Source organism: Bos mutus, chromosome 16 (assembly GCF_027580195.1).
Source record: "Bos mutus isolate GX-2022 chromosome 16, NWIPB_WYAK_1.1, whole genome shotgun sequence".
Lineage (NCBI taxonomy): Eukaryota > Metazoa > Chordata > Mammalia > Artiodactyla > Bovidae > Bos > Bos mutus.
Window position 1 is genome coordinate 4,359,417 of NC_091632.1, and position 22,897 is coordinate 4,382,313.

Below are 22,897 nucleotides of genomic sequence, written 5' to 3' on the forward strand. Positions count from 1 at the left end.
GAGAATGACAGATTCTTAGTGTTTCTGCAGCCAATGTGACAAGACTTGGTGACTTTGCATATGGAAAGGTGACAAGAGAGAGGAAGCTGGGTTTCCCAGGTTTCTAGTTTGGAAGACTGAGTGGTGATTATTATCTTAGTTGAGACAGAAAGCAAAGATCAAGCAGTGTTGGAAGGAAGATGGTATGTTTAGTTTTGGATATGTTAGATTCAAGATATCTGGGAGATACAAATAAAGCAGTTGGAAATACTGAGCTGAACCTTGAGATTTATTAGAACAAATTTTAAAAACATTTTTTTTCTTAAGAAATCTAAGAAGTGGTTGCCAGGGGCTCGGGGATGGGAAAAACAAGGAGAGTTTGGTAAAAGGGTATAAATTTTCAGCTATAAGATGAAGGTTTAAGGATTTAATGTAAAACATGGTGGTAATACTGTAACATACAGTTGAAATTTGCCAAGACAATAGACCTTAAATGTCATTCCTAGAAAGAAAAGGTAGACTTCTTTGTGGAATCTAAAACAAAACAAAAAACCAAAACCGTCCAAAACAAATTTATAGAAAAAGAGATTAAATTTGTGGTTACCAGAGGTGGAGGGCATGAGTTGGGTTGGGGGGAGGAGTTGGAAGAATGTGATTAAAAGGTGTGAACTTCTATTTATGAGATAAATAAGTGCTAGGCATGTAATGTACAGCACAATGACCATGACTAACTGCTTCATGATGTACTGGAAAGTTGTTGAAGATTCATCATGAGTTCTCACCATTAGGAAAAATTTTGTCTTTTTTTCTTTGTTTTCTATTTATTGTATCTATATGAGAAGATGAATGTTACCTGGACGTAGTATGGTAATTATTTCACAATTTGTGTGAATCAAATCGTCATGCTGTATACCTTAAACTTATGCAACGATGTATGTCAATTATTTTTTAATTACACTGTGGGGAAAAGTCAAATATGTGATATAATGGATGTGTTAATTAATTAGAAGGGGAGCAGGGAGAAATACTTTCATAATGTATACCTTTGTCAAATCATCACGATGTACACTTTAAGTATCTTACAATTTAGTCACCTATGCCTCAATAAAGCTGAAATTTAAAGAAAAGAAATCCAACAGTCAAAAGTGTTAATTTATGTTCAGGATTGCAAGTGAAGAAAGTGTAACAGTTTATTTTTGGACTTGCTAAGAAGTTCACAAGTATTTATAACTTTCAAAACCAGAATAATTAATTTAAATATTATCTAAGACAAAAAATAATTTTCTAAGATAACCAGTTACAATTTTAGACTTTAAAAGGTTAAAAGTTATGTTCAAGTGTTGGAAACCATCCCTTTGTTAGATATAACATTTGCAGCTCAATTTATGATGTAGATATCTGCTATTCTGTAATTTCAAGGGAAGAGAAAAATAATTCCTCCTTATTTTGCAGAGATTTTTTTCACAGCCTTTTGTAAAACTCCAGTCATAAGGCTCAGCACAGGAATTTTATAGTTAGCAACAAGAATAAAGGAGGCAGGCCTGAAAGGCTCAAAATTGACGTGACATGTGGTAAGTAACAGTGCAGAGTTAGATTTTTTTTAAATTAATAATTGAGTTTATGGTACATATAAGTTTTTGTACCCATAGGAGACAGTTGGGCCCAGAGGTCTGTGAGTGATTCATAGGTGATGGTCATAGAGTGAATGAGTTCCTTCCAAGAAGAGAGTTAAGATGAGGGAAGCAGAAGTCTAGGAGGGACCCCTGGGGGTGCCATTGTTATTGCTTTGGGTGTGGTCCTGGGTCTCACTTCCCAGGTGGCTCTAGTGGAAAAGAATCCGACAGCCAATGCAGGAAATAGACAAAAGTTCGATCCCTGGGTGGGGAAGATCCCCTGGAGAAGGAAATACCAACCCACTCCAGTATTCTTCCCTGGAGAGTCCCATGGACAGAGAAGCCTAGTGGGGTATGGTCCACAGCGTTGCAGAGTTGGGCAGGACTGAAGCGACCTAGCATGTAGCACGCACTGGGCCTTACTATTACCATGGGCCACAGTGGAAACCTGACCAAGACTTCTGACCCAAGTCCAGAGTGTTTTCCTCTTTATCACAGCTTAGCTAAAGTCTCCTGGAATTGTAGCCATTATGATTTTATGTCATTTTTGTGATGATGTTTTGACTCTAGGAGTTCTGGTTCCGTTAGAATCACATTCCAACACCAACGCTGTTATCCTCTTTCTTAACATTTCTCATGGATATTTACTATGTGCTGTCCATGCACCAAACCAAACCCTCTCAGCAATTTTGGGAGATATGTATAGTTTTTTTCCATTTATAAATATGGAAATTGAGAGCTTAGGGGGAACCAGGACTGAATCCACGTGGCCTAGGTCTGACTTCAGTGTTCATACCCCAGGGTCTGGCCACATGCTGTCTTGCTGTGTCACAGCTGTGACTGTGTCACAGTCCCCAGCCCTGTGTCTGTGGCCATGCCATTAATCTCACCACAGTATGGGGTCTGTACGTGTATGTGGCTGCCTTTTAGCTCCTGTCATAAACTGTGGAGTTTGTTTATTCTTTCCTTCACTACTAACCTATGTTTTATAGTTGACGATATGGTAACTTTGGGTTAAGGATGGGGAACAGCCTAGAGTAAAATCACTAGGATCTGCTGTCATTAAGATAGCAGATGTGCCTTGTTTTAAAATCAGCTAAAATCTGACCTTGACAAAGCAAGCACTGTAAGAGTAGACATGGAATGGTATTATTTTTCTTGAAAACATACTTTTAGCGTTTTAGCACTAGGTACTTTTGAAAGTAAATGCAACAAACATTTCTTGAGCACTTTGAGTGAGGCACAGGGCTAGGTATCTTGGAGGGCCAAGACGACTAACAGCCCACTTTCTGACTTCAAGGAACTTGTGGTCCAATGGGGAAGACAAACCTCAGCTGTCAGTTAAGCCGAGTCAGAATCAGAATTATAAACACTCAGTTGTAACTGGAAGCTGGAGACTGGTCTGGAGGACAGGAGGGGACCCTGGAGAAGGGATGGCTAGAATGAGTAGGAACTAAAGAGGAAATGGCGAGAGGGAAGATGATATGGGCAGGCGTAGAAGGTAAGAACATGTTTAGAAATGTCAGGGATCTGGGTTGTCCAGATCAGCTGGTTTATGACTAAAAAGTTAGTCATCAGAAACCAGTTTGATGAATGCCCATTCCTGAAGGATCAGTTCACTGAAATCAATTTGCTGAACTTACCACATTATCAGTTTAGTTAATATCATTCTAAGAAGTATTCATTTTGAATGTATTCAATGGTTATAAATATATAGTTTGAACATAACTAATGAATATTATCTTTGAAATAACATTTTAAGTATTGTTCAATTTCCTGAAACTAAGGATTCAATCTATGGCTATATCTTTATAAATATACTCACAAATATTTTTCTGATTATGTTCTATGTGTACATTTTTCTTGTGAATATTGTAACAACTACAGCAATTCATGTGGGAAAAATTTTACTCTATACTGTTATCCTCTTGATTACAGTCAAATTCTATTTTGCCAACACATTGATATTTTTAAATCTCTTTAATTTCACTGAAATTCAATAAACATGACACATTTACTGACATCAAAAATGAAAGAAACTGATTCTTATGGTTTTTGGGTGGGAGAAATTTGTGATATTTTGTAAATTTTGCAGATGATTTAGCGGACTGGTTTTCATCATTTGGACCCTGCTGTACCCGCAATTGTCTCCAGTCTCATCAGCTTGCTAGGAGTAGAGACTAGAGATCAGGAGGGAGGTATTAAGAAAACAGAGAAGGAAAAACAGGGGCTCAGAACTCTGGTCCTGACTCTTTTCAATTTTTCCAGTACAAATTCTGCAAGCACATTTTAAATAACTGAAGATATTTGATAAATTCTTCAACAGGTATTTTTTTTGCAGAATTTTCCTAGTGGCCAAGCCCAGAGCTCATGGGGTAGGGGTGGAGTTACCTGCAGCTGATAGCAGGTGGAGGCCTGAGTGTCAGAACTGAGTTTGCAAAGGTAAGATTAGACGAGTCTTTGCTCAGTGAAGAAATTGGAGCCCTCCGTGTCATGTGAAGGGCCACTATGAACTTTTTTCCCCTAAATGTGGGACAGAAACATCTTTGAGGCAAATATTGAGGGGACCCCTTTTATCTAAATGGATATGCAATTAATATGAATTATGGACACATGGAGAGAGTAGAATCATATGGATCAAACAGAAGAATCAGAATAAAAGATGAAATTCAGTATTTCATTGGGGCTTAACTTCGTGTGTTCCTTTGAAGACAAAGACTAATTCTAATGTAAATTTAAGATACACTTTTTTTTTTTTTTTTTTTCCAATGGGAACAGGAGTGTGGTGAAGAGAAAATGTTCTTCATGATTTAGCTTTAAATAAGTCTTTAAATAGTCTAATTAAATAATGAAAGTACATTTGTCACATATATTTTTATTTATATACCTATATATATATATATATCTATATTATGTTGTTATTGTTTAATTGCTAAGTCATGACCATCTCTTTGTGACGCCATGGACTGTAGCCTGCCAGGCTTCTTTACCCATGGGATTTTCCAGGCAAGAATACTGGAATGGGTTACCATTTCCTTCTCCAGGGGATCTTCCTGACCCAGAGATGGAACCTGTGTCTCCTGTTTGGCATGTGGATTCTTTACCGCTGATCCACCTGGAAAGCCCCTACATATATCTATAAATAAAACCATCTTTTCCCCCCAAAACTGCAAATTGCTTGGTTTATTGTTTCAGTTGATAGTTGTCATGAGGAACTGCCAATGTTATACATGATGATCCAACTCTTTTTTCTCTATCTTATAATCTTCCTGCTTTTTGTTTTGTTTTAAATTTATTTCATTTTCTCTAACTCCTTTGCCATTTCCTTGGTCTGATCATCTCTGTGGCTCACCTGGCCAACTACAATAGTCTTCTTAATCAATCTCCCTGTTTCTCCTCTGTTCATTTCAATCTATCATGTATATTTAATACATCCACTCTAGTGATATTAAGATACAATGATGTATCACTCTAAGGACATATTAAAAACAAACACACCAAAAACAAAACCAAATCAAAACAAAACCGAGAAACACTGGCTCTTTACTCTCTAAAGAGTAGCGTCCATAAATTCCTAACCTTGGCTCTTATGTCCTATTCAGACACACCTGTGAGCTGCCTCCTGCTTAACAACCATCTGCAACACCTTACTTTCCAGCCAAACTGTAGTGCTATGTACTGTTCCCCAATATGCCCTGCCTACATTTTCTAACTTTTGCAGAATACCTAACTCAGATTAAGCTACCTCCCATCTCTCACTTGGAATGAATCTCTCTCATGAGCAGAGTGCTTCTTCAGAGGCTAACACCTGCTGTTTTGTGTCTTTTCTTCCAATTCTAGGCTGTAATTTCTTCAAGACATGGATCCCATAGCATGATCCTAGTGCTTTATGACAAGTAGGAATTCAATGATTGTTTTTCAAATTGAGTTCTTTCAGCAGAAAAGTGTCAATGAAGCATCAGCGAGTTCCAGTTATGATCCTTCATAGCAAGGGGACAATGGCATCCTGGCCCTTCTCTAGGCTGTGGAGTATCTCTGATCCAATTCTGTTCCAAGTGACCTTGGTTGCTACTCTGTTGGCCACTGTTCTTGGTGAGTAATAGGGAGAGAAGTTCAAATTGTCAGCAAAGTTTCAAGATCATTTGCTCCTTCACTTTCAAGACTAACAAAGAGCTGATTAAGCTTTTAGCAGAAATTCAGCTTTAGCAACAAAGGGTTTATTTGATGAGGAATTTGGAACTTAAGGGGATTTGGAATAATTTGAAATGTAGGGGTCATTTGCTTTACACATAGTCAGTTTTGTAGACATTTCCTCCTAGAATTTCTTCTTCAGGGATTTCCAAAACAATCTGTCCCCAGCCATGACTTGAAACAAATCTGTATTATCTATTAGCCTGACTAAACAATCTTCACTGCCTGTGGGTTTATCCAGAATGGACAGGAAAAGTATAAACTTCTAAAGTGGCTCCTAAAGGGTAAATCAGCCCTATATTTTGTTCTTGCAAGTAAAGCAGGATTAAGATTGTTATGCTTCAAGGGGTCCATGTTTCTTCCTTCAGACAACACAAAATCCAAAGGATGCAAAAAGGACAAATTAGGAATGTTATAGTCATCCTTCTCCTAGCCACCAAGTTTCTGTTCTCTGAAACAATCAATGTTATGTAATGTTCAGTTCTGTTCAGTTCAGTTGATTAGTTGTGTCTGACTCTTTGCGACCCCATGAATTGTGGCGTGCCAGGCCTCCCTGTCCATCACCAACTCCCGGAGTTCACCCAAACTCATGTAATGTTACTATTAATTAAATGGTAAGTTTCTGTTATTATTAATGAGGTGATATACTTCTGTTGAAGAAAACTGTTGGACTTCGGGATTTGCATGGATGCATATGAGTCAGCAGATATGGGCAATCTGCTAGGCTGATGAAATCCTGTCTGCCATCCTTTTAAGATAAATCATTTATAGGAGAAAAGAAATGAAAAATTTATGCCTTTTATCTTTATCATTGTCGTTAATCAACAAACATGTATTACGAATTACTCTTTGGATTCATTGAACAGTGGGGATAATAGGAGTTATTACTTTTCTTGATTAGAGGAGAAAAGAATGGTTCCTGCCCTAAAGTAATGCTACTGAAACTTTAGGATGCTGTGTCTCAAGCTCTAACTTGAGTGTTTTGTCATTTTGGTATTCAGGCAGTTGTGGTATTCCACCCTATTTAGACTTTGCTTTTCCAATAAATGAGTTGAATGAGACAAGGTTTGAAACTGGAACTACTCTGAGATACACCTGTCGTCCTGGCTACAGGATAAGTTCAAGAAAGAACTTTCTTATCTGTGATGGAACAGACAATTGGAAATACAAAGAGTTTTGTGTCAGTAAGTATGAACATTCATTTCTCTTATTTGTGCTTTGTCCTTCTTTGCAAAGTTGCCTCAGGAACTAAGCTTTATAAATGCAAATGAGTATCTCTGATCACTGAGGAACAATCCAGTTGGTCAGTTACTGATTTCAATGTACACGTGTGCCACTTTTTGGAAAAACAAACAAATGAATAAAACAAACAAATTAGGAGCCACCTAGTTGCACTGAAAAATAAATCTATCATTTACAATCTATTCACTAAGTACTTTTTTTCAGAAGTGAACTGCAAATTCATTTTAATACACTGAAAACTAGATTCACTGTATAAAATTATGAAAATTACATGTCTAGAAAATGATGATACAGTTTTCAAAGAAACCTCATCCCAAATACTGTGTTTGGAAGAAGATGCTGTTATTCACTCTTAATTGAGAATAAATTCTGTGATATTTTTCTAGTAGTATGGGTATACACAAGCAATCTATACTTTTTTTGTACCTTTTGTGACCAAGGACATGTATTTTGAGTGGCTTAAGTTCCAAGTACACACTGGAGATGTAGAATGGAGCTGAGTTCCCTGGTCAGTATGTTAAATTCTGGACCATAGACTTCATTACCACAATGATCCATCAGCTCTCTTTTCTAATGCCATATCCTTGAGTGCATGGAATCGCTAATCATCATTTTAACTTTTCTCGCAGAAAAACGATGTGAAAACCCAGGAGAATTACTTAATGGGCAAGTGATAGTTAAGACAGATTACTCTTTTGGATCAGAAATAGAATTCAGCTGTTCAGAAGGGTGAGTGTGAGGCAATCTAGAGATACTTTTCTTTTAAATTAAAATTTTAAAATAGCTAATGTATAATATAATCTTTATTTCAAAACCAAACATGATATAAAAGGTATCTACTGAGAATTCTCACTTTCATTCTATTTCCATCACCACATTCCTTTCCATCTTTAAACAGGGATACACTTATATTGGCTTCTCATGTATTTTTCTAGTGTTTACTTTTATAAATACAAGTTAAGAAATTATTATGTATTCCTATTTGACAACTTTCCAATAGGAAAATTAGTCTTAAATCTCTTAAATCTTGCTTTATATTTTATTTATCAATATAAACAGAAGGTGTCTCTATGTTTGTGCATAGAGAGGTTTCTCATTAATTCCCTTTTACGCCTGCACAGGATTTTATTGTGTGATGTATTGTGGGCTGATAATCTCTTTGATGGATCCATGAATTTTCCAATCTTTTTCTGTTCTGAATTATGCTCTAATGCATTACCTTGTATATATAAATTATATCTGTAGGGTAAATTTCCATGGTAGGAATCCTGGGTCAAAGAGTACATATATTTGAAAATTTGAAAACTATTTCCAAATTGCTCTCTGTAGGAGTTACATGGTTTTGCAGAATATACAAATGTTTATTTCACCATAAACTTTCCAACTAAGTTTGCTGTCAAACCTTCAATGCTTGTAAAAATGTTGAAAATTTCCCAATTTAAGAGGTAAAAATGAAATCTTACTATAGTTTAAATGTATATTTCTCTTATTATGAGTAAAATTCAGCATGTTTTAATAAGAGATGTTTGTATTTATTCAATATTTGTGAATTATTTGGCATATCCTTTGCCTATTTTTACTATTAACTAGTTGGGCATTTTATTCTTAATTTTTACGGTATATGGATATATATATTCACATGGATTTGTGTCTGTTAGGGTTCACACCTTGCTTCTGATGTGAGCTGCAACTTTGCGTTCAAAGTTTTTCTTTTGACTTGGCTTTGGTGCATGCATGCATGTGTGCTAAGTTGCTTCAGTCATGTCTGACTCTTTTTGACGCTATGGACTGTAGCCCGCCAGGTTCTTCTGTCCATGGGATTCTCCAGGCAAGAATACTGACTGGATCTCCTCTTCCAGGGGATCTTCCCCACCCAGGGATTGAACCCGTGTCTCTTGTGTCTCGTGCGTTGCAGGCAAATTCTTTACCCACTGAACTACCTGGGAAGCCCTTGGCTTTGGTATATGTTGTCAAATTTATCAGTCTTCCTTTTAAAATGGCTTCTGAATTTTAAGTCTTAATTTAAAAGGCCTTCTCAAATACAAGGTTTTGAACTATTTGCCTAGCTTTCTTCTATACTTTTATGTTTTCATATTTTTTAATGTTAAAAGCTTTGATCCATTTGTAGTAAATATATAGTATACAACAGAATAGGAAAGACTAGAGATCTCTTCAAGAATTTTAGAGATACCAAGGGAATATTTCATGCAAAGATGGGCTTGATAAAGAACAGAAATGGTATGGACCTAACAGAAGCAGAAGATATTAAGAAGAGGTGGCAAGAATACACAGAAGAACTGTACAAAAAAGATCTTCACAATCAAGATAATCACGATGGTGTGATCACTCACCTAGAGCCAGACATCCTGGAATGTGAAGTCAAGTGGGCCTTAGAAAGCATCACTACGAACAAAGCTAGTGGAGGTGATGGAATTCCAGTTGAGCGATTTCAAATCCTGAAAGATGATGCTGTGAAAGTGCAGCACTCAATATGCCAGCAAATGTGGAAAACTCAGCAGTGGCCACAGGACTGGAAAAGGTCAGTTTTCATTCCAATCCCAAAGAAAGGCAATGCCAAAGAATGCTCAAACTACCGCACAATTGCACTCATCTCACACGCTAGTAAAGTAACGCTCAAAATTCTCCAAGCCAGGCTTCAGCAATACGTGAATCATGAACTTGCAGATGTTCACGCTGGTTTTAGAAAAGGCAGAGGAACCAGAGATCAAATTGCCATCATCTTCTGGATCATGGAAAAAGCAAGAGAGTTCCCGAAAAACATCTATTTCTGCTTTATTGACTATGCCAAAGCCTTTGACTGTGTGGATCACAATAAACTGTGGAAAATTCTGAAAGAGATGGGAATACCAGACCACCTGACCAGCCTCTTGAGAAATCTGTATGCAGGTCAGGAACCAAGAGTTAGAACTGGACATGGAACAACAGACTGGTTCCAAATAGGAAAAGGAGTACATCAAGGCTGTATATTGTCACCCTGTTTATTTAACTTCTATGCAGAGTACATCATGAGAAACGCTGGGCTGGAAGAAGCACAAGCTGGAATCAAGATTGCCAGGAGAAACATCAATCACCTCAGATATGCAGATGACACCACCCTTATGGCAGAAAGTGAAGAGGAACTAAAAAGCCTCTTGATGAAAGTGAAAGTGGAGGGTGAAAAAGTTGGCTTGAAGCTCAACATTCAGAAAACGAAGATCATGGCGTCTGGTCCCATCACTTCATGGGAAATAGATGGGGAAACAGTGGAAACAGTGTCAGACTTTATTTCTCTGGGCTTCAAAATCACTGCAGATGGTGACTGCAGCCATGAAATTAAAAGACGCTTACTCCTTGGAAGGAAAGTTATGACCAACCTAGATAGCATATTCAAAAGCAGAGACATTACTTTGCCAACAAAGGTCCTTCTAGTCAAGGCTATGTTTTTTCCTGTGGTCATGTATGGATGTGAGAGTTGGACTGTGAAGAAGGCTGAGCGCTGAAGAATTGATGCTTTTGAACTGTGGTGTTGGAGAAGACTCTTGAGAGTCCCTTGGACTGCAAGGAGATCCAACCAGTCCATTCTGAAGGAGATCAGCCCTTGGATTTCTTTGGAAGGAATGATGCTGAAGCTGAAACTCCAGTACTTTGGCCACCTCATGCGAAGAGTTGACTCATTGGAAAAGACTGTGATGCTGGGAGGGATTGGGGGCAGGAGAAGAAGGGGACGACAGAGGATGAGATGGCTGGATGGCATCACTGACTCGATGGACGTGAGTCTCAGTGAACTCCTGGAGTTGGTGATGGACAGGGAGGCCTGGCGTGCTGTGATTCATGGGGTCGCAAAGAGTGGACATGACTGAGCGACTGAACTGAATTGAACTGAACTGATACAGTATGAGGTACATATCCAAGTCCTTATTTTTCCATATGACTTTCCTGTTATCTCAACACCATTTATTAAAAAGTCCATCCTTAACTTACTGATTTGAGATTGTTTTTGGCTACTATATGGAATTCTCATATATATCTGGGTCTATTTCTAGACTTTCTATTCAATCATTGTTTTGTCTGTATATTTATATACACATTGCACAGTCTTCTACTTATTGATGTTTTATAGTATGTTTTAATAGTAATATGGGTAGTGCTATCTAATTACTTTTCTTTTCTAGGATTTTCCTAACAATACTTGTTTATCTTTCTATATGAACTTTAAAGTTAGGCATATTTTAAAATCATGTTGGATTAGCTTTTAACTTTATTTTAGGAGAATAGATTTTTTTTTAAATGCTGAGTCTCTCTAGACACGAATATGTTATTGTAGGGAAGACAAAACTTTACCTTTACCCTCTTAGGGTCTCTGACTGGGCCTGAGAATTAAGTTGACATAACACATATTAATAGGAGAAAAGTATACCAATCTTATTTTTGTATGTACATGGGAGCCTTCACAGGAAAATGATTAGGCCTATGTGCTTATATGTTAAATTTTTTTTTTTTTACTGGAATATAATTGCTTTCCTATGGCTTCCCTGGCAGCTTAGATGGTAAAGAATCTACTTGCAATGCAATGTGGGAGACCCAGGTTTGATCCCTGGGTCGGGAAGATCCCCTGGAGAAGGAAATGGCAACCCACTCCAGTATTCTTGCCTGGAGAATTCCATGGACAAAGGAGCCTGGTAGGCTAATGTCCATGGGGTTGCAAAGAGTTGGACATGACTGAGCAACTAATGCATGTGCTAGTTTCTGCTGTACAAAAAGTGAATCAGTTATATGTATACATCTATCGCCTCCTTTTGAGATCTCTCCCTACCATCCCACCCATCTAGGTTATCCCAGAGCACTGAGCTGAGTCCCCTGTGCTTTACTATAGGTTCCCACTAGCTAGCTATTTTACACATGGTAGTGTATATATGTCAAACCTAATCTCCTAATCATTCCACTCTCCTTTTCCTGCTGTGTTATATGCCAATTCTCTATGTCTGTGCCTCTGTTCCTGCCCTGAAACTAGGTCCATCTGTACCATTTTTCTAGATGCCACATACATGCATTAATATACCATATTTGTTTTTTTCTTTCTGACTTCCTTCACTCTGTATGACAGATTATAGGTCCATCCACATGGGCCAATTTTGTTCCCTTTTATGCTGAATAATATTCCATTGTATGTATGTACCACATTTTCTTTATCTATTCATCTGTTGATGGACACTTAGGTTGTTTCCATGTCCTGGCTACTGTAAACAGTGCTACAATGAACATTGGGGTACCTGTGTCTTTTTGAATTATGGTTTTCTCAGGACATATGCCCAGCAGTGGGATTGCTGGGTCATAAGGTAGTTCTATGTTTACTTTTTCAAGGAACCTCCACACAGTTCGCTATAGTGGCTGTATCAATTTACATTCCCAGCAACAGTGCAAGAGGGTTCCCATTTCCCCACACCCTCTCCAGCATTTATTGCTTGTAGATTTTTGATGATGGCCACTATCATCAGAGTGAGGTGATACCTCATTGTAATTTTGATTAACATTTCTCTAATAATTAGTGATGTTAAGTATATTTTCGTGTGCCTTTTGGCCCTCTGTGTCTTCCTTGAAGAAATGTTTATTTAGGTCTTCTGCCCATTTTCTTTTGGGTTTTTTTTTCTTTGATATTGAGCTCTGTGGACTGTTTATATAATTTGGAGATTAATCTTTTGTCTGTTGCTTTGTTTGCAAATATTTTTTCTCATTCTGAGGGTTGTCTTTTTGTCTTGTTTATGGTTTCCTTTGCTATGAAAAAGTTTTCTAAGTTTAATTAAATTCCATTTGTTTATTTTTGTTTTTATTTTCATTACTTTAAGAGGTGTGTCCAAAAAGATCTTGCTTTGATTTCTGTCGGAAAAAAGTGTTTTTCCTGTGTTTTCCTCTAAGAATAACTGTACAGTCTTGCAGTAGGTCTTTAATCCATTTTAGTTTATTTTTGTGTATGGAGTTAGGTAGTGTTCTAATTTCATTCTTTAGCACATATCAATAGCTGTCCAGTTCTCCCAGCACCAGTTATTGAAGTGACTGTCTTTTCTCCTATGTATGTTCTTGCCTCCTTTACCATAGATTTGGTGACTATATGGGTTTATCTCTGGGCTTTCTATCCTGTTCTATTGATCTATATTTCTGTTTTTGTGCCAATACTATACTATCTTGATTACTGTAGCTTTGTAATATAGTCAGGGAGCCTGAATCTCCAGCTCTCTTTCTTTTTCAAGATTGCTTTGACTATTCAGGATATTTTGTATTTCCTTACAAATCATAATTTTTTTTTGTTCTAGTTATGTGAGAAATGCCATTGTTAATTTGATAGGGATTGCATTGAATCTGCAGATTGCTTTGGGTAGCATACTCATTTTCATGATATTGATTCTTCTCATCCAAGAACATGGTCTGTCTCTCCAACTGTTTGTGTCATCTTTGACTTCTTTCATCAGTGTTTTATAGTTTTCTGAGTACACACCTTTTTCTCCTTAGGTAGATTTATTCCTAGGTATTTTATTCTTTTTGTTCTAAATGGGATTGTTTACTTAATTTCTCTTTCTAATCTTTTGCTGTTAGTGTATAGGAATGCAAGAGAGTTCTTTGCATTAATATTGTATCCTGAAACCGTATCAAGTTCATTGATTAACTCTAGTATTTTTCTGGTGACATCTTTAGGATTTTCTATGTATAGTATCATGTCATCTGCAAACAATGATAACCTGGATTCCTTTTTTTTTTTTTTTTTTTTTTTTTTCTTCTCTGGGTTCTTTTTCCAAACTGGACTCCACTTTTTTTTTTTTTTCTTTCTTTTTCTTCTCTGATTGCCATGACTAGGACTTCCAAACTATGTTGAACAATAGTGGTGAGAGTAGACTTCTTAGTCTTGGTCCTGATTAGAGGAAGTGTTTCCAGTTTTTTTGTCACTGAGAATGATGTTTGCCGTGGGTTTGTCATATATGGCCTTTATTATGTTGTGGTAGATTCCCTCTATGTCCACTTTCTGGAGAGTATTTTTTTTTTTTTTTCCCACAAATGGGTGTTGAATTTTGTCAAAAACTTTTTCTGCATCTACTGAGATGATCATACTGTTTACATTCTTCATTTTGTTAATGTAGTGTATCACATAAGTTGATTTGCATGTATAGAAGAATCTTTGTATCCTTGGGATAAATCTCACTTGACCATGGTTTATGAGCCTTTTTGCATATTATTGGATTCTATTTGCTAATATTTTGTTGAGGATTTTTGAGTCTATTTGTATCAGTGATATTGGTGCACAGTCTTTTTTTGTGATATCTTTGCCTGGTTTTGATATCAGGGTGATGGTAGCCTCATAAAACAAGTTTGGGAGTGTTCCTCCTTCTGCATTTTTTGGGGGAGGTTTGAGGATAGGCATTAGATGCTTTCTAAATATTTGATAAAATTTGCCTGTGAAGCCATCTGGTCTTGGAAGATTTTTAATTACAGTTTCCATCTGGTTACTTGTGATTGGTCTGTTTATATTTTCTAATTCCTCCTGATTCAGTCTTGGAAAATTGTCCTTTTCTTCCAGGTTGTCTATTTTGTTGGCATATAGTTGCTTCTAGCAGTCTCTTGTGGTCCCTTGTATTTCTATGGCATCAATTATAATTTCTCCTTTTTCATTTCTAATTTTATTGATTTGAGTCTTCTCCCTTTTTTTCTTAATGATTCTGGATAAGGGTTTATATATTTTATTTATCTTCTCTATGAACCAACTTTTAGTTATATTGATTTTTGTTACTGTTTTATTCATTTCTATTTCATTTATTTCTGCTCTGACCTCTTCTTTCCTTTTACCAACTTTTTTTTTTTTTTTTTTGCTGTTGTTGTTCTTTCTTTAGTTTCTTTGGATGTAAGGTTAGATTGCTTGTTTGAGACTATTCTTGTTTCTTGAGTTGAGGTTGAATTGCTATAACTTCCCTTTTAGAATTACTTTTGCTGTACTCCGTAGGTTTTGAATTGTCCTGTTTTTGTTGTCATTTGTTTCTGCATATAAATTTTTTCTCCCTTTGATTTCTTCAATGATCTCTTGTTATTAAGTAGGGCACTGTTTAGCCTCCGTGTGTTTATGTTTCAGTTTTTTTCCTTGTAATTAATTTCTAATCTTGTACTGTTGTGGTCAGAAAAGATGCTTGATACAATTTCGATTTTCCTAAATGTTCCAAGGCTTGGTTTGTGACCAAAGATGTGATCTATCCTGGAGAATGTTCCATGTGCACATAAGAAAAAATTGTATTTTGCAACTTTCAAGTGAATGTCCTATCAATATCCATCAAACCTATCTAGTCTATCATGTCATTTAAAGCTGTATTTCTTTATTTACTTTGTGTCTGGATGATCTGCCTGTTGGTGTAAGTGGGGTGTCAATGTCCCCACTATTATTGTGCTACTATCAATTTGCCCTTTTATGGCAGTTAGCATTTGCCTTATATATTGAGGTGCTCCTATGCTGGGTGCATAAATACTTATAATTGTTACATTTTCTTCTCTGATTGATCCCATGATCAATATGTAGTGTCCTCCCTTATCTCTTGTAACTCTATTTATTTTAAAGTCTATCTTGTCTGATATGAGAATTGCCACTCCCACTTTCTTTTTATTTCCATTTGCATGGAATATCTTTTTCCATCCCCTCACTTTATGTCTGTATATGTCCCTAAGTCTGAAGTGGGTTTCTTGTGAGTGAAGAAGTGAAGTGAAGTCGCTCAGTCATGTCCTACTTTTTGCGACCCTGTGGACTGTAGCCCACCAGGCTCCCCTGTCTATGGAATTCTCCAGGGAAGAACACTGGAGTGGGTTGCCATTTCCTTCTCCAGGGGATCTTCCCGACCCAGGGATCGAACCCAGGTCTCCCACATTGCAGGCAGACGCTTTAACCTCTGAGCCACCAGGAAAGCCCTTGGGTTTCATGTAGACAGCAATATATGGGTCTTGTTTTTGTATTCATTCAGCCAGTCTGTGCCTTTTGATTGGAGCACTTAATCCATTTACTTTCAAGGTAATTATTGACATGTATGTTCCTATTACCATTTTCTTAATTGTTTTTGCTTGTTTTTGTTCTTTCTTTTCTCTTGTATTTCATACCTAGAGAATTTGTTGTAAAGCTAGTTTGGTGATGCTGAATTCTTTTAGTTTTGCTTTTCTCCACCGAATCTGAATGAGATCCTTGCTGTGTAATCTTGGTTGTAGGTTTTTCCCTTTCATCACTTTATATCCTGCCATTCCCTTCTGGCTTGAAGAGTTTCTGCTAAAAAATCAGCTGACAACTTTATGGGAATTCCCTTGTATGTTATTTCTTACTTTTCCCTTTCTGCTTTTAACATTTTTTCTTTGAATTTACTTTTTGTTCACTTGATTGATACGTGTTTTTTCTTGGGTTTATCTTATATGAGACTCTCTGTGCTTCATGGACATCAGTGGATATTTACTTTTCCATGTTAGGGAAGTTTTCAACTATAATGTCTTCAAATATTTTCTCAAACCCTTTGTCTTTCTCTTCTGGGACTCCTACAATTTGAATTGTTGGTGCATTTAATGTTGTCCCAGAGGTCTCTGAGACTGACCTCAATTCCTTTCATTCTTTTTTCTTTATTCTGTTCCTTGGCAGTTATTTTCACTCTTCTATTTTCCAGCTCACAAATTGATTCTTCTGGTTCTGTTATTGTTATTAATTCCTTCTAATGTATTTTTCATTTCATTTATTGTATTGTTCACCACTGTTTGTTCAGTCCTTTAGTTCTTCTAGGTCCTTGTTAAATATTTGTTGTATTTTCTGGATCTATGCCTCCATTCTTTTTCCAAGATTTTGGATCATTTCTACTGTCATTACTCTGAACTCGTTTTCAGGTAGGTTGCCTATTTCCTCTTCATTTATTTGGTCTTGTAGGTTTTTAACCTTGTAATATATGTTTTTGTGGTCTCATTTTTTTTTTTTTTTTTTTGGTAGGTGAGGCTGTGTCCCTGTCTTACTTATTTAGCCTGAGGTTTCCAGCACTGGAGTTGCTGGCAGTTGGGCAGAGCCAGGTTTTGGTGCTGAGATGAGGCCCTCCAGGATAACTCACTCTGATTAATATTCCCTTTGGTCTGAGGTTCTGTGTTAGTCCAATGGTTTGGATGCAACTCTGTCACTACAGGAGCTCACTCCTGACCCTCAGAGCAAAAAAAAAAAAAAAAAAAAAAAAAGGTAAAAGAAAAAAAATATAACAATAACAAAGAACAAAAGGTTAAATTAGAAAATTAAAAATATATTAGAAAAAATAAAAACATAAATGAAACAAAAATACAGCAAAACAGAAGCACAACAGCAAAAAAGAAAAGAGAAGGAAAAGGATGCTGGAAAAGGCTTTGGCTGTAGGGGGGCAGGTCTTAGGAGAGAATGGGGCTTAGGCAGGTGTGGGGAGGGGGCTCAGTACCAGTCCTGAGGGGTGATGGAGGCAGGACTTAGGGCTCAGCAGAGCTAGAGGGTACCTCAATGGTCCAAGGTTCAGGCAACAGGACCCCAACAGGCATTCCAGGGTCGAAACTGGAGGGGGGAAACAATGGTTCCATTCCCTTCCAATCCAATCCCTGGAATGTTTCTCCTTATCTCTTCTGGGCCCCTCACTGGATGGTCCTCACTTGAGTGTGGAAACCCTTCCCCTCCCCCACATGCATCTCAGGAGCACTGGGTCTACTGGAGTCTACTTTTCCTTCCTCCTTCCCTCCTTCCCTCTCTTCCCCCCAGGAACCCTGCAGCTAGAGGGGGCCTCAGAGGGTGAAAGTTCAGGTCTGAGATCCCAGTAGGCTTCCTAGGGTTTGAGTGGGCAGGGGAAATACTGGCTGTGTTGACTTTTGATCCTATGATTCCCCCAAGGTCTCTCCACATCCCCACTGTGGGTGGCCCTCTCCCAGCTTGGGAATCCCTTTTCTCCCCCAAGCTGAGCCTCAGGGGTGCCAATTCCTCCCGCTTCCACTTCTCCTCCCCCTTCCCTTCCCCCCATGTCCTACCTGGTAACACAGGAGTTCCTCCCATCCTTAGGTGTCTGAGGTCCACCGCCAGTGCCTGGTAGATGCCCTAGCCGTGAGGAGATGTGAGCTCCATGTCCTCCTACTCTGCCACATCTACCCCACGCTTTATATATTAGATTGCGCAAAGAATAGTATTTGTGGATCACCTGGAGAAGGAAATGGTAACCCACTCCAGTATTCCTTCCTGGAAAATCCCATGGACAGAGGATCCTGGTGGGCTACAGTCCATGGGGTCACAAAGAGTTGGACACAACTTAGTGACTAAACAGCAATGACAGCAATGAAAATATATATGGTGGCTAAAGAGAGATAAGCATTATTTTTAACATGATCTTTTAGTACACACTTCTCTTGGCCTCAGTACTCTTATTTTAGGTGATAAAAATGTTCTTTCCTCCTGGTATAGAAAAGTCATATTTCACATGGGAATTTGGTCTGCTTTCTTGAAGAAAAGGGGAGGTCAGAAGTTTCTTGCATCTGCTAATTTTCGGGTACCTTTAGCTAAAAATAATACTGACGCCAAAGTGGCCTGTTTTGGGGTGCTATACCCTATTTATTTTAGTGTTATTCTCGTTTCTTTAGAAGTGTTTCAATATTTTCTTTCTGCATTTCTTGAAGTGATTAAACCTAGGTATTTTAGTTTTTCTATTTTATTTATTTATTTTTAATTTTTTACTTATTTTATTTAATTTTTGGCTGTGGTGGATCTTTGTTACTGCAAGAGCTTTAGTCGAGTTGTGGCAGGTGGAGCTACTCTCTAATTGTGGTGCACTGGCCTCTCACTGTGGTGGCTTCTCTTGTTGCAGAGCACAGGGTGTGTGGGCTTCGGTAGTTTGATGCATGGGCTCAGTAGTTGTGGCCCCTGGGCTTTAGAGTACAGGCTCAATTGTTGTGGCGTACAGGCTTAGTTGCTCAGAAGTATGTGGAATCTTCCTGGATCAGGGATGAAACTCATATCTCCTGCATTAGCAGGTGGATTCTTTACCACTGAACCACCAAGGAAGCCCCTAGTTTTGCTACTTTAAATGGATCATTTCTTCCATTAAATACTGTAATATTATATGTGTATTTATACACAAATATGCTTGATTTCTGCATGTAAACTTAATGTCTAAGCTAATTTTCTAAATTATTTTATTATTTATATTAGTTTTTCAGTTTAATTCTCTTGGGATTACCCAGTTTGCAATCATATCCTCTGCAAAGAGTGATTATTTTACTTCTTAATTTCCATTTTCATACTTTTTTTAATTGTAGCTTTTTTTTTTTCTATATCAGTTATATTAGTTAGGACTAACTCAGGTGTATATATATGGATTTGCTATAGGAATCTGACTTGATAACAGTCTGGCAGCTGGCGAAAGTGTACAGGAGGCTGTTTCTTTTATGTTTGCTACCGTGACCTGAGGTCAGCAGGGCAGGCAGTCAAAAAGGGAAGGTGGATTTGAAGTGGGAGATGTAAAACCAAAAGAAGAATCACGTGGCTGAGTGGAGTATAGACTGGAAGTCATAGTATGCACTAGAGTATACCCATGAGTATAGACTGGGGTTCATATTGTTCTTTCACTACCTCTTAGCCTTCGACTTCAAAGATGAGAATGTCTTGTAGAAGTTGTTGCCCTTCTCTGCAGTGCTAATGTACTTGGATCAGAAGTTGGACTATATGAAGGAGGACATCCTTCAGGAGCTGGGTTTGCTGTAATTCTGGCTGTGTGTTATGGCACCAAGGTGATGGAGCAGAGAAGTAATATGTGTTAACTGTAGGCACATCTTATGCTGTGATCTGATCTTTTAAGCATATACAGAACTTGGCTATTAATTCACTTACAGACCACAATAACTTGGCATTATGCATGAAAGAAAATTCTGGAAAAGTTTCTCCTTAGGTTCAGTTCAGTTCAGTTCAGTTCAGTTGCTCAGTTGTGTCCGACTCTTTGCGATCCCATGAATCGCAGCACGCCAGGCCTCCCTGTCCATCACCAACTCCCAGAGTTCACTCAGACTCATGTCCATCGAGTCAGTGATGCCATCCAGCCATCTCATCCTCTGTCGTCCCCTTCTCCTCCTGCCCCCAATCCCTTCCAGCATCAGAGTCTTTTCCAATGAGTCAACTCTTCACATGAGGTGGCCAAAGTACTGGAGTTTCAGCTTCAGCATCATTCCTTCCAAAGAAATCCCAGGGCTGATCTCCTTCAGAATGGACTGGTTGGATCTCCTTGCAGTCCAAGGGACTCTCAAGAGTCTTCTCCAACACCACAGTTCAAAAGCATCAATTCTTCGGCGCTCAGCCTTCTTCACAGTCCAACTCTCACATCCATACATGACCACAGGAAAAACCATAGCCTTGACTAGACGGGCCTTTGTTGGCAAAGTAATGTCTCTGCTTTTGAATATGCTATCTAGGTTGGTCATAACTTTCCTTCCAAGGAGTAAACGTCTTTTAATTTCATGGCTGCAGTCACCATCTGCAGTGATTTTGGAGCCCAGAAAAATAAAGTCTGACACTGTTTCCACAGTTTCCCCATCTATTTCCCATGAAGTGATGGGACCAGATGCCATGATCTTCGTTTTCTGAATGTTGAGCTTTAAGACAACTTTTTCACTCTGCACTTCACTTTCACTTTCACCAAGAGGCTTTTTAGTTCCTCTTCACTTTCTGCCATAAGGGTGGTGTCATCTGCATATCTGAGGTGATTGATATTTCTCCCGGCAATCTTGATTCCAGCTTGTGCTTCTTCCAGTCCAGGGTTCTCATGATGTACTCTGCATATAAGTTAAATAAGCAGGGTGACAACATACAGCCTCGAGGTACTCCTTTTCCTATTTGGAACCGGTCTGTTGTTCCATGTCCAGTTCTAACTGTTGCTTCCTGACCTGCATACAAATTTCTCAAGAGGCAGATCAGGTGGTCTGGTATTCCCATCTCTTTCAGAATTTTCCACAGTTTATTGTGATCCACACAGTCAAAGGCTTTGGCATAGTCAATAAAGCAGAAATAGATGTTTCTTTGGAATTCTCTTGCTTTTTCCATGATCCAGTGGATGTTGGCAATTTGACCTCTGCTTCCTCTGCCTTTTCTAAAACCAGCTTGAACATCATGAAGTTCACGGTTCACATATTGCTGAGGCCTGGCTTGAAGAATTTTGAGCATTACTTCACTAGCATGTGAGATGAGTGCAATTGTGCGGTATTTTAAGCATTCTTTGGCATTGCCTTTCTTTGGGATTGGAATGAAAACTGACCTTTTCCAGTCCTGTGGCCACTGCTGAGTTTTCCAAATTTGCTGGCATATTGAGTGCAGCACTTTCACAGCATCATCTTTCAGGATTTGAAATAGCTCAAGTGAAATTCCATCACCTCCACTAGCTTTGTTTGTAGTGATGCTTTCTAAGGCCCACTTGACTTCACATTCCAGGATGTCTGGCTCTAGGTGAGTGATCACACCATCATGATTATCTGGGTCGTGAAGATCTTTTTTGTACAGGTCTTCTGTGTATCCTTGCCATCTCTTCTTAATATCTTCTGCTTCTGTTAGGTCCATATCTTTTCTGTCCTTTATTGAGCCCGTCTTTGCATGAAATGTTCCCTTAGTATCTCTAAAATTCTTGAAGAGATCTCTAGTCTTTCCCATTCTGTTGTTTTCCTCTATTTCTTTGCATTGATCACTCAGGAAGGCTTTCTTATCTCTTCTTGCTATTCTTTGGAACTCTGCATTCAAATGCTTATATCTTTCCTTTTCTCATTTGCTTTTCGCTTCTCTTCTTTTCACAGCTATTTGTAAGGCCTCCCCAGACAGCCATTTTACTTTTTTGCATTTCTTTTCCATGGGGATGGTCTTGATCCCTGTCTCCTGTACAATGTCATGAACCTCAGGCCATAGTTCATCAGACACTCTATCTATCAGATCTAGGCCCTTAAGTCTATTTCTCACTTCCACTGTATAATCATAAGGGATTTGATTTAGGTCATACCTGAATGCGCTAGTGGTTTTCCCTACTTTCTTCAATTTCAGTCTGAATTTGGCAATAAGGAGTTCATGATCTGAGCCACAGTCAGCTCCTGGTCTTGTTTTTGCTGACTGTATAGAGCTTCTCCATCTTTGGCTGCAAAGAATATAATCAGTCTGATTTCAGTGTTGACCATCTGGTGATGTCCGTGTATAGAGTCTTCTCTTGTGTTGTTGGAAGAGGGTGTTTGTTATGACCAGTGCATTTTCTTGGCAAAACTCTATTAGTCTTTGCCCTGCTTCATTCCGTATTCCAAGGCCAAATTTTCCTGTTACTCCAGGTGTTTCTTGACTTCCTACTTTTGCATTCCAGTCCCCTGTGATGAAAAGGACATCTTTTTTGGGTGTTAGTCCTAAAAGGTTTTTTAGGTCTTCATAGAACCGTTCAACTTCAGCTTCTTCAGCGTTACTGGTTGGGGCATAGACTTGGATTACTGTGATATTGAATGGTTTGCCTTGGAAACAAACAGAGATCATTCTGTCGTTTTTGAGATTGCATCCAGGTACTGCATTTTGGACTCTTTTGTTGACCATTATGGCTACTCCATTTCTTGTAAGGGATTCCTGCCCACAGTAGTAGATATAATGGTCATCTGAGTTAAATTCTCCCATTCGAGTCCATTTCAGTTCGCTGATTCCTAGAATGTTGACATTCACTCTTGCCACCTCTTGTTTGACCACTTTCAATTTGCCTTGATTCATGGACCTGACATTCCAGGTTCCTATGCAATATTGCTCTTTACAGCAACAGACCTTGCCTCTATCACCAGTCACATCCACATCTGGGTATTGTTTTTGCTTTGGCTCCATCCCTTCATTCTTTCTG

The 22,897-nt window shown here is 38.3% G+C and overlaps 1 protein-coding gene across 11 annotated transcripts in view; it reads left to right on the forward strand.

Annotated features, from left to right (window-relative positions):
- C4BPA (complement component 4 binding protein alpha) overlaps positions 1–22,897 on the forward strand; it is a 47,021-nt gene that overhangs the window by 3,872 nt on the left and 20,252 nt on the right. Inside the window, exons 2-6 of one of the 11 annotated variants that reach the window (XM_070384605.1) lie at positions 1,432–1,550; positions 3,934–4,034; positions 5,521–5,684; positions 6,785–6,967; positions 7,655–7,754. In XM_070384605.1, the coding sequence (XP_070240706.1) occupies positions 5,543–5,684; positions 6,785–6,967; positions 7,655–7,754 (425 nt within the window). In that variant the 5' untranslated portion in view covers positions 1,432–1,550; positions 3,934–4,034; positions 5,521–5,542. Of the gene's footprint in view, positions 1–1,431; positions 1,551–3,933; positions 4,035–5,432; positions 5,685–6,784; positions 6,968–7,654; positions 7,755–22,897 lie in introns of all 11 variants that reach the window. The other 10 variants (XM_070384607.1, XM_005891641.3, XM_070384603.1 and 7 more) reach the window with 10 other exon arrangements.